Source organism: Polypterus senegalus, chromosome 6, assembly GCF_016835505.1.
Source record: "Polypterus senegalus isolate Bchr_013 chromosome 6, ASM1683550v1, whole genome shotgun sequence".
NCBI lineage: Eukaryota > Metazoa > Chordata > Cladistia > Polypteriformes > Polypteridae > Polypterus > Polypterus senegalus.
This window is the reverse complement of record NC_053159.1, coordinates 45,607,810-45,620,400: the sequence shown is the minus strand read 5'-3', so window position 1 is coordinate 45,620,400 and position 12,591 is coordinate 45,607,810. Positions and strand designations below refer to the sequence as shown.

General features: G+C 40.2%; 1 protein-coding gene across 23 annotated transcripts in view; it reads left to right on the top strand.

Annotated features, from left to right (window-relative positions):
* Window positions 1-12,591, top strand: part of LOC120531004 (leucine-rich repeat flightless-interacting protein 2-like) — a 273,630-nt gene that overhangs the window by 215,012 nt on the left and 46,027 nt on the right. For all 23 annotated transcript variants that reach the window (XM_039755924.1, XM_039755918.1, XM_039755923.1 and 20 more), the window contains one exon: window positions 10,792-10,917. In XM_039755924.1, coding sequence (XP_039611858.1) covers window positions 10,792-10,917 — 126 coding nt within the window. The remainder of the gene's footprint in view (window positions 1-10,791; window positions 10,918-12,591) is intronic.

Below are 12,591 nucleotides of genomic sequence, written 5' to 3'. Positions count from 1 at the left end.
TTACTCCTGACACTCTTCTCCTCTCATTTCACCCAGCCTGTACTCTCTTTTTCACCTCTCTTCCACAATCCCGATTATTATGTACTGTTGATCCACAGTATTTAAACTCATACATCCTCACCATTCCTCTGACCTCCCTCTCAATTACACTCATGTACTCTGTCTTGTTCCTACTGATCTTCATTCCTCTCCTCTCTGGAGCATATCTCCACCTCTCCAGCGTCTCCTCAACCTGCTCCCTACTCTCGCTACAGATCACAATGTCATCAGCAAATGTCATAGTCCACGGATACTTCTGTCTAATCTCGTCTGTCAACCTGTGAGTCACCATTGCAAATAAAAAAGGGCTCAGAGCCAATCCCTGACGTAATCTCACCTCCATGTTGAATGCATCCTTTACTCCTACCGCAGACCTCACCACTGTCACACTTCCCTCGTACATATCCTGTACAACTCTTACATACTTCTCTGCCACTCCCGACTTCCTCATACAATACCACAACTCCTCTTGAGGCACCCATATGCTTTCTCCAGGTCCACAAAGATGCAATACAACTCCTTTTGGCCTTCTCTATACTTCTCCGTTAACACCCTCATAGCAAACATCGCGTCTGTGGTGCTCTTTCCTGGCTTGAAACCATACTGCTACTCACTAATCATCACTTCTTTTCTTAACTTAGCCTCCACTACTCTTTCCCATAACTCCATGCTGTGGCTCATCAGTTTTATCCCCCTCTAGCTACTACAGCTCTGCACATCCCCCTTATTCTTAAATTGTTTTTTAGTACACTTCTTCTCCACTCTTCAGGCATCCTCTCACTTTCCAAGATTCCATTAAACAATGTGGTTAAAAACTCCACTGCCATCTCTCCTAATCACCTCCATGCTTCCACAGGTATGTCATCTGAACCAACGGCCTTTCCATTCTTCATCCTCTTCATAGCTGTCCTTACCTCCTCCTTGCTAATCTGTTGCACTTGCTGATTCACTGTCACCACATTGTCCAACCTTCTCTCTGTCTCTCATTCTCTTCATTCATCAGCCTCTCAAAATACTCTCTCCATCTGCTCACCACACTCTCCTTGCTCTTGAGTTCGCTTCCATCTTTATTCTTTATAACCCTTAAACTGCTGCACATCTTTCTCAGCTCGGTCCTTGTTACTGGTCCTTTTCTCCCTCCTTAGTGTCCAAACTCTCATACAACTCAATATACGCCACCTCTCTCTTCACCTTATGCCTTGTCTCCTTGTACTCTTTGTCTACTTTCTGCATCTCTCTGACTTTCCCACTTCTTCGCCAACGTCTTCCTTGTATACCCTCCTGTACTTCCCCATTCCACCACCTGCTTTCCTTTTCCTCCTTCTGCTGTAGTTTCCCAGCTATCTGGCAACTCTTCACTGCCGCCCAGTGTCTTACCTCCTCCCTGAACTCAACCTTGTAGTCTTTCTTTTTTAACTTCCACCATTTGATCCTTGGCTTTGCCCTCACTCCCCTCCTTTCCGTGATCTCCAACCTCATCCTACAAACCACCATCCTATGCTGCATAATTACACTTTCCCCTGCTATCACATTGCAATCTTCAGTCTCCTTTAGATTGACCCACCTGCATAAGATATATTCTGCCTGTGTGCATCTTCTTCCACTCTTGTATGTCACCCTGTATTCCTCCTTCTTCTTAAAATACGTTTTCACCACAGCCATGTCCATTCTTTTTCATATGACTTTCTTCTTTCCTCTCTTTGACACCATACCTACCCATCACCTCCACATCCCCTCTGTTCCCTTCACCAACATATCCATTGAAATCCACTCGATTCACCACCCTCTGTCTGTTAGGTACACTGTCCAACACTTCATTCATCTCACTCCAGAAATCTTATTTCTCATCCATTGCACACCCAACTTGTGGGGCATATGCACTAACAACATTCATCATCACACCTTCAATTTCCAGCTCTGTCTGACACTATTTTCACCTCCAAAACACTCTTGACATACTGGTACTTAAGAATAATCCCTACCCCGTTTCTCCTTCCATCCACACCATGATAGAACAATTTGAATCCACCTCCGATCCACCTGGCCTTACTCCCCTTCCTCTAGTCTCTTGCAAGCACAATATATCAACCTTCCTTTTCTCCATCACATCTGATAACTTTCTCCCCCCTTATCAGTCATACTGCCAACATTTAAATTTCCTACCCGCAGTTCCACTCTCTTTACCTTCCTGCCTCTGGACACATCCCCCCTCCTCTTCTCCTTCTTCAGCCAACAGTAGCCCAATTTCTGCCAACACCATCCTGTCTAACAGTACTAGTGGCGGCTGTTATTGAGCCAGGCCTCAACTGATCCAGTGTGGAAATCTGTATTGTTGTCCAAATATTGATCTAGCAAAATTTTACACTGGATGCCCTTCCTGATGTAACGCTCCCCATTTATCCGGGCTTGAGACCGGCACAAAGAAACATACTGGTTAGTGCATCCCCTGTGGCTGGGTTAGAAGGAAACCCCATATAAGGAGTAAAATTTAAAAAATGGAGGCATTATTTACAAGAATCAAGTGGGTAGTTAGGGAACCTTACCTTATTGAGCTCTTTTGAATAAATTATTCCAATTCATGAAATGCCATTTACTGTATCTCCAAAATTATTAAATACTAGCCGACGCCGGCCATTGCATATGGCGGTGTAAGAATAGGAACCGAAAAATTCTGGGAATGAAGATTGTTTCAGTATTTTGGATAGCGATCAGTTTGCCCTATTTCTTAGTGAGAGTGCATTGCCTTCATAAACCGTTTGTGTCAAGAAATAACCCACTGATAGGAACAGGCAGTTGCTGGATCCCAGAATACAGATGACGTTGTACAAAAACCCATCGACAGAGAAGATACTATCTTTCATTTTATAACAAAGGCTTAAGAAACAACCGTCGCAGTATAAGGTAAATAGCAAGGAAAAAAAACAATGCCAATGGTTGAGAGAGTACCTTCCTGTAGCAGGCTACAGAAAAGACTCCCAGGCGCACACATGGCCGAAGTGAAAGGTCAAGCTAGATATAGGGTGGTAACGTGACACCAATGGGGTCATGAGAGAGGAGCAGGGAACGCAGTAGTCTGAAGGAAGAATAGGAATCGAGAAAAGCAGTGTGGGGGTGTATGGGAGGCCGCAGGCAGCGTGGGGAAGGGTTTGGAAGAGGAGGAATAGGAATTGAGAAATGCTGTGTGGGCTGCGTGTGGGGGGGACCGGGTTTGAAAAGGAAGTAGGACGAACCAGAAGAAAAATACAGTGATCCCTTGCTATATCGCGCTTCAACTTTCGCGGCTTCACTCCATCGCGGATTTTAAATATAAGCATATCTAAATATATATCACGGATTTTTCGCTGGTTCGCAGATTTCTGCGGACAATGGGTCCTTTAATTTATGGTACATGCATCCTCAGTTTGTTTGCCCAGTTGATTTCATACAAGGGACGCTATTGGCGGATGGCTGAGAAGCTACCCAGTCAGAGCACGTATTGCGTATTAAATAAAACTACTCAATGATATACGCACACTTCAAAACTCTAACAGCCCGTATTGATTTTTGATTGTTTGCTTTTTTCTGTCTCTATCACTCTCTCTGACATTCTCTGCTCCTGATGAGGGGGTGTGAGCAGAGGGGCTGTTTGCACAGAGGCTGTTTGCTTAGAAGATATGGACGCTCCTCTAAAAAATGCTGAAAGACTACCTTCACATTGATCCCTTCATTGCGGCCCTGCTTTATCGTGGTGCTTCGTATAATTAAAAGCCCAGCAGCCCTATTGATTTTTGATTGTTTACTTTTCTCTCTCTCTCTGACATTCTCTGCTCCTGACGGCACTCCTTTGAAGAGGAAGATATGTTTGCATTCTTTTAATTGTGAGAAAGAACATCTCTGTCTTGTCATGGAGCACAGTTTAAACTTTTGACTAAAGGGTGTTATTTCATGTCTAGAGCGCTCTAATAATGTTAAAAACATATTTAGAAGGTCGTAAACAGGTTTTCTATGCTCTAACTGCGATAATATTAGATTTATAAGTAAAGAATCCTACTTCATGGAAATCTGTTTGGAGTGGATTAACTGCGATACACGAGGGTTTACTGTATAACTGTGTGGAGAATATTTATAAACAGTGTGGGAGAGTTTCTAAGGGCTTAAAATATATAGAAATAACCATACTAACATATGGTTTCTACTTCTCGGATTTTCACCTATCATGGGGGTTCTGGAACGCAACCCCCGCGATCGAGGGGGGATTACTCCATATATGAGATAATGTAGTTCTGTAATTTCCACTCAACAGAACTGGAAAGGTAGGAGTTCCATAAATTATTTTTAAATGCATCTGGTTAAAAAAAAGTTTTAAATAAAAAGTATTTCTGAGGAAACAATTCTGTAGTTTTAAAGAACTAAAATTATTTCCTTTTATGGAATGTGTTTTGCTTTAACTTTACTTGTAAATGTAACAAATATCTTAAAGCACGAGGTCTATTTATTATTTGTGTTTAGAGGTGAAATGTGTGGTTCATCTAAGCCATGAAAGTGATATGGAATACTAATGTGCCAACAAAATTCTTGCATTTGTTCAATATTGCATTTCAAAAGTAAGCCTATGATGATTTGGTGACACAGCTTCAGAATCCTACTAATTAGGGATGTCTAAAGATCCGATACTTTCTGTACCAGTCAATACCAACGATTCAAAAATATGTCTTTAGTTTTTTTTCTGTAATGGTAGTATTAAATGATAGCTGGTACTGCACTCGTGTGACAGCACATAAATGAATTATTTCATGAAGGATATGTAATACATGAGAATAACGGGAATAAGGACTACATATTAAACCGGCTCATGGTGATCATAATATAGTACCACATCAACATACGTCGAATACAAAAACAGATGTCTCTAGAAAGAAATTTAGGTTTTACATTATGTCTGAGATTACATAGAACATGTCCATTGACGTGCATTTAAGCATCCTTCCATTTTCTAACTGGTTTATAGATATCGTGGTCATAAAGGAAATATTGCACACAGCATGCACTGTTATGCACACAGGACTGTGTGCTGGCAGCAGAAACCATTATAGCAAGTAAAAGTTGAGTCAAGTTTCTGAAAGACGTGGCTGTTTGGCCTGTCTACAGTGGCAATGAAATTAGTTGCTTCATTTGTTAATACCGAAATAAACTATATTTAGTACTTCAAAGCATAAGCCACTGGAATTATACCAGTGGCAAAACAACATACTTCGTTACTAAGTACAGATATGCAAGCACTATATTTATTTTATTCATTTTTTTTAAAACCAAACTAATGTTCATTCATATAATCTGCAAAATGTAACAAAACGTAGTAAAAGTAATATAAATATGTCTTATATTTGAGAGGTACGTTGGTAAGCACAATGCAGTCTACCAGTTAAACTGCATGTCCATTATTATCTATACTAATAAAAGGCAAAGCCCTCACTGACTGACTGACTCACTCATCACTAATTCTCCAACTTCCCATGTAGGTAGAAGACTGAAATTTGGCAGGCTCATTCCTTACAGGTTACTTAAAGTTTAAGCAGGTTTCATTTTGAAATTCTACGCATAACGGTCATAACTGAATCCTACTTACGTACATATATACGGCCATAGCCTACAGCTCGGTCGCCGTGTGAGGCGGAATTGCGTCCCCCATCACCACGCCTCCCACAAAGTTGGCTGCCTGCCTATATTGCGTCCTCCATCCACACGCCTCCCACATAATTCACTGCCTGCCCATATAAGGCCATCCGTAAGCAGCAAGAAAGCAAGGTAAAGAAACGGAAAGAATATCTTATTTATAAACGCCGCAAATATATTCACATGTACTTAACCTATATTACAACTATATACACATATAAATTAAGACCCCCAGACACACACAATCCCCACTCGTTCCCCAGTCCTTTATCTGAACTTTTTTTTAAAAGTTTATAATCACATGGCCTGGGCAGTCTGCAGTAAATCCAGTGACCAATTCTGATGTGCGCCGTGGACACGTTTACATGTAAAGAAGTGGTCTCACCGGTTCGGTGACAGTTCCGTCTCACCCGGGTGACTTGGCGTTAGCGTTAATCCATGGCCGACGCCCGCTCCACAACAGACAAGTAAAGCCGTCAGCTCCGAATATCCCTTTTAGGTTTGCAGGCACCCCTTCTACATGCATCCATCCGTCCTTATTACGGTGTTTTCCTTGCTTTACCGCTGGTTATGTTATTATTAAAATGTTTCCTTTTCTTTTTCATAACTTCTTTAACACACTACTTCTCCGCTGCGAAGTGCAGGGATTTTGCCATCTACACATATAAAAGGCAAAGCCCTCACTGACTCATCACTAATTCTCCCACTTTCCATATATGTGGGAAGCTGAAATTTTGCATACTTATTCCTTGCAGTGTACTTATAAAAGTTAGGTATTTTTCATGTCCTATTACAACACCCAAGGGGAGGAAACGGGTGTACCCCCTAAACTGTATATTTAGATAGCCCTCCTTACTATTTCTGCTACTTCCAATATTCCCATGCTCATCGTTTACACTGTACTTACAAATGTGTTAAGTATGTTTCATTTCGTGTTGTGCCCCGTAATGAACTTTTGAAAATAACGTCGTCTTTTTGGCGGTTCTCACTATTACGCCATAAGGAAGTTTAGGAACTGAGCACTCCTTTTGGCGGTTTCATTTGTTATTTCCATTAAAAGAGGATTTATTTCACACATAAGGGTCACCCCCGGTCCCCCTTCCTTTTTCCACACGGCCGCTGTCCACACACCTACCACGTGGTTGGCTCCCTGCCTATATACATTAACGACATCCCGTGCTCATGTGCCTCCTCACTCGCTTCCTTACTGTCCTCAGCTGTTCGTGCTCACTGCTCCCTTCTTCTTTACTCCACCTCTTCAAGCCTTTTATTGTTCGCCTTGCTTCATGTCTGCCTGCTGGTGACTCCTGCCTTTTCGTTTACTCCACCGCTTTACTACAAAACTTACAACCACCAAAACTTTGTAATGGCACCAGGCTTTAGATCGAATCTCTGCACAAGAACCTCATTGAGGCAACTGTCTTCACTGAAACAGACTTAGAGAAGACTGTACGAGTATTTTCTCCTTGCATCCCTGTCATACCCTCTGACCTCCCATTCCAATTCAAACGCCTCCAATTTCCAGTAAGGGTCTGCTTTGCTATGACAATAAATAAGTCACAGGGCCAGACTCTAAAAAAGGTCGGCATTGACTTGACAAAAGATTGCTTCTCACATGGCCAACTGTACGCTGCATGCTCAAGAGTAAGCTCAACAGACATTTTACAGCCTGAAGGCAGAACTGCAAGTGTTGTTTACAAAGAGATCCTTACATCCTAAAAATGTGTAATTCTCATACACAACATTTACAATTATACTCCTCATTCTCAATACTTAAATAAGACCTATGACAATTACATTGACAATCACGTTACGTTATTTTTAAAATGTTACCTTTTTTTTCCATAACTTCTTTAACACTATTTCTCGGTATTTTGCTAGTTATTAATATAATAAAAACATACATTTGATTTGGTCTGTAACTCCCGGTGTAAATTTTGGCTACTTGTAAAAGTTTTTTTATTTATCTATTTATTATTCAGTTTTATTCTCTCAGTGACGGTCATGTGGTACAACGAACTTGCCTCTCCCTCTCTGAGTTGACAGACTTCTTACAGTACAAACTGACTTCTTACAGCAGGCTGCCTGTTGCTTGTTCTGATTGCCACATTTACAAAATAAAAGACGCTGATGGGGAGGTTTAAAGGAATTTAAGGTGCGACGGGATTATGAGTTTTTTTTGTAGACTTCAAGGATTCTAGTGTTAAAGAATTACTTTAAATTAACTAGGGGCCTCCGCCCCCTGCTCACTTTGCTCGCCCATCCCTGTGTTTGGTTTTCGCAGGACGTATAACACTGCTCGCGTTGTGAAAGGGGGCGACTTAACACATGCTAAGGAGAAGCCATTGGATCATCTTCTGTCTTTCTGCTGCTGGCGAGCTGCCTGTTCTGCTTGTCGCATGTCGTTGTTTTAAGAGCTGGGAGCACATGATGCGTGTCTGCCAAAAGCAATTCAACAACTGCTAGGTTAGATGTCCGTGGACTTGTTTTAAATGATGGGTCACTGCCTTGTCTCGTGTGACGTTGTAAAGACAATATGTGTTTATTTCTGGCCCCGGGCGTGGTTAAATCTCTTTCTCGCAGAACGTATAACACTGCTCGCGTTGTGAAGAGGGGGCAGCTGAACACACGCTAAGGAGATGCCATCAGATCATCTGCTGTCTTTCTGTTGCTGCTGCTGCTGTTGTGCTGCCCGTCGATCATTTTAAAGCCTGTACAGCCGCTGTCCTTTTTGCCACTTTGTGTCTCTGCTGCTCGCGTTGTGAAGAGGGGGGTTAGGGTGGCTGAACGCATGCACGGAGAAGTGGTCAGATCATCTGCTGGTTTTCTACTACTGGCGAGCTGCGTGTTTTGCTTGTCAGCAAAAGTTAAAGTGTCTCTCGCAGGACTTCAAATTGTCTTACGAGAAGATCAAGTCTCGTCTCCCTAGTCTGCCTCCCCAAGATTTTTTTTTTATAATAGAGAGAAATATCCTGAATTGTCTTGTAGTGAGACGTCAAGCAAAATGACACCTTTTATTGGCTAACTAAAAAGATTACAATATGCAAGCTTTTGAGGCAACTCAGGCCTGCATATTGTAATCTTTTTAGTTAGCCAATAAAAGGTGTCATTTTGCTTGACTTCTCACTACATTCATAATGACTAACATGGTACAACACCCTAGTACTACTAAATTGTCTTGTAACTTACTAATTCAACAGTACAAATAAAATAATGTTATAATTCGTATGCTTACTTAGCAGTGTTTTTCAGTTGCTGAAGAAAAAATGTCAGAGAATAAAGTTGGAATATGCCCATGGTAAGATAAATTAGGTAGTCCCATGTTGATAACATCCTTTATAAACCCTGTATTGAAATCCCATCAAGATTATAAAAAGTCACCCATTTGTGGTTACACTTGGTGGGTCCATATGTCCATCACACATTACAATGAAAGCTCTACATTGTATTTTGATGTTTATGAATGCCAATACTAGTTTATTTAAATGAGAGTTATTGACTTCTTGATGGGGTATACCAGTATTGTAAAGATGCTGTCACAACTGTGGTAGTGCAAGATAGTTTTTTGTAGGGAGTCTAGTTGTTAAGGCTTTGGACTTCAGACCCCGAGGTTGTGGGTTGAAATTCTGCTACTAACACTGTGTGACCATGAACAGGACACTTATTTCACCTGTCTGTACTTCAACCGGATAAAGCAGAAGAAGTGGAACTAGTTGTACCTCAAATGTTGTAAGTGGATAAAGGTGCAAGTTTTGATATCGAAAGGTATTGAGTATCATGAAATTTCATTGGTATTGGTATCAGACACTAAAATTTTGGTATCATGAAATCCCTAGACCTTATCATAGGGTCTCTGCGTTTCTGCCCTTACCAACCTCGGTTTTTTTAGGGTACTTCAGTTTTCCAGCCTCATTCCAAAGACTTGTAGATTAGGTTAATTTACATCAGATTGTACCAGGTGGAGTGAATGGGGAACTGTGCATAAGTGTTCCCTGGATTGGGCTGGAGATCCAACTTCCTGCAACCTACAAATGGACAAGTGGGATAGAAAATGGATGGGTGGATTAAATAAAAAACATAAACGAAGAACAAGGAAGGAATATAAAGAACGTTCAGTGAAATAATATTCTACTTATTTAATATAACTTTTCCTTTCAGAACATTCTTTGACATGTTAAGACAATATACAATTGACCTTAAATTGAACAAATTAAACAACTGACAGGACGTAATATCCAAGTATATACAGTCCTGTGTTTATATAGACCATAGGCGCCCTCTAGTGTCAATTAATTTAAATGTAGCAAGTAAATGATAGTTTATATGCCAGCTCAATTGTAATGGAATTTAGCTTTTGCACGTATGGATCTTTAATACAATATGTTTTTCTTTAAACATGTCTTTGAAAAGACCATCAATTTAAAAAATATAAAAAGATTTAGTAAACTTAAAAAACAGTATTATAAGGCTATACTTGGCTTATCCTAAGCATTATTTGATTATTAGTTTAACTCCAAAGGTAATAAAATCAATTATAATGGTCAAAAAGTAGTTAAAATAGTCACCAATGGGTTACCAGAACTCTCCTCAATAAAGATTACAACCTTTAAAAACTAAAGTCTGTCTTAACCAGATGCACTACCAGTTTATCAAAAGAAATAATCAGAAACAAGCACACCTATTCATCTTACCAGATCAGTGTAAGGAGCCTCCAAGTAAACCTAATAAGAACATCATTGGAATGTTGAGGAAACAAGTACTAGGAGAACACCTCTGCAAACATAAAAGAACTCGCTTGGTGGTCCAAGGATTTGTAAGATCAGAGATATAACCAGTATGCCACTGAGCTGCTTTACAAGTCTATTCTCACATATTTTTTGTCTTGAATGCTTTCTTCGGGAAGTAGATTTGGGGCTCTTAAACATTTTTAAAATTACTATGCACAAAAAGTACCCCATAAAAAGAAAAGGCAAGGACAATTCACAAGTCCTAAAATGTGTAATAAATAAGTATTTTAATGTTGCTGGTAGACAGATACTTTTGTGTTATGGCTATTTTAAGTGTATGTTTACCAATAAAAGTTGCTTTTGTTGTTTATAGGGATCACGGAGCACCTCCACACTCTCCGCAGCTACACTTGCTTCTTTAGGTGGGACATCCTCTAGGAGAGGAAGTGGGGATACATCTATTTCTGTGGACACAGAAGCTTCTATACGAGAGATAAAGGTAAAACTAATGTTTGCTTTTATGCATATCTTATCTGTCTTTAAATAAATGTTCTTGGTTTTTAAAGCATTTATTTCCATGGTGAAAAGTCATTTTCTGAAACTGAAACTTCAATCTAGTATTAACTATAGCATGAATCAGGTTACTTCATGAGGAAAATAATAGGATAGTTGCATTGTACTGTAGTGTGGTAGTACATGCTGTACTTTATTTACTGGCTTTCATAAGACACGCATAAAATGCTGAAAAGTAATATACTGAGTGTTGTATGTAGCAAATGCAAACAACATTAAAAATATCAGAATAATATAACATTTTCAAAACAACTAGAAAGTAGCCCAACATAGGACTCCTGCCAATTAACCTGATCTACAGGGAGTGCAGAATTATTAGGCAAGTTGTATTTTTGAGGATTAATTTTAATATGGAACAAACACAGTGCTATCAGTCAATCCAAAATGTTAATAAACCTGAAACCTGAATGTTTCACAACGGAAATGTGAGTGTGAACATCATCAGGGGAATACATATGTGCGCACAATTATTAGGCAACTATTAGTGTGCAGATTTATTATGCAACTAAAGGAAAAATGAAAATTTTCCCATCTCACTTGTTTATTTTCATCTGTTATAGTGAGAATAATAAACAACACCTCAAAATTTACAAATAAACATGACCAATATAGCCACCCTTCTTTCCAATAACAGTCATAAGCCTTTCCATTCATGGAGTCTGTCAGTTTCTTGATCTGTTGACGATCAGCTTTTTGTGGAGCAGTGACTACAGCCTCCCAGACACTCTTCAGAGAGGTGTATTGTTTTTCTCCCCGTAAATCTAGCGTTTAAGAAGTTCCCACAAGTTCTCGATAGGGTTTAGGTCAGATGAGGAAGGGGGGCCATGTCATTATTCCTTCATCTTTAAGGCCTTTACTGGCTGGCCACGCAGTGGAGAACTTCGATGCAAGTGATGGAGCATTGGCCTGCATAAAAATCATGGTCTTTTCCTGTATCACTGGTTGAAGAAAGTATCTTCGAAAAACTGGCAGTAGGTTTGGGAGTTGATTTTGAGTTCATCTTCAATGCAAAAAGGTCCAACTAGCTCATCTTTAAAAATACCAGCTCATACCAGTACCCCACCTCCACGTTGGAGTGGAGCTCTGTGCCCATTACTGATCCACAGGTCCATCCATCTGGTCCATCAAGAGTCACTCTCATCTCATCGGTCCATAAAACCTTTGAAAAAAATCTGTCTTCAGATATTTCTTGGCCCAGTTTTGACGTTTCAACTTATGTTTCTTGTTCAGTGGTGGTTGGGTTTCAGCCCTCCTTACCTTGGCCATGTCTTTGAGCACTGAACACCTTGTACTTCTGGGCACTTCAGGTAGGTTGCAGCTCTGGAATATGAAAGTACTGGAGGATAATGGGTTCCTGGTAGCTTCACGTTTGATTCTTCTCAAATCTTTGGCAGCTAATTTGCATCTTTTGTTCTCAACACGTTTCTTGCGACCCTGTTGACTATTTGCAACAAAATGTTTGATGGTTCTGTGATCACACACCAATATCTTAGCAATTCCAAAAGTGCTGCATCCCTCTGAAAGACTTTTTACAATTTTTGACTTTTCAGAGTCAGTTAAATCTCTTTTTTGGCCCATTTTGCTTGAGGAAAACTAGCTG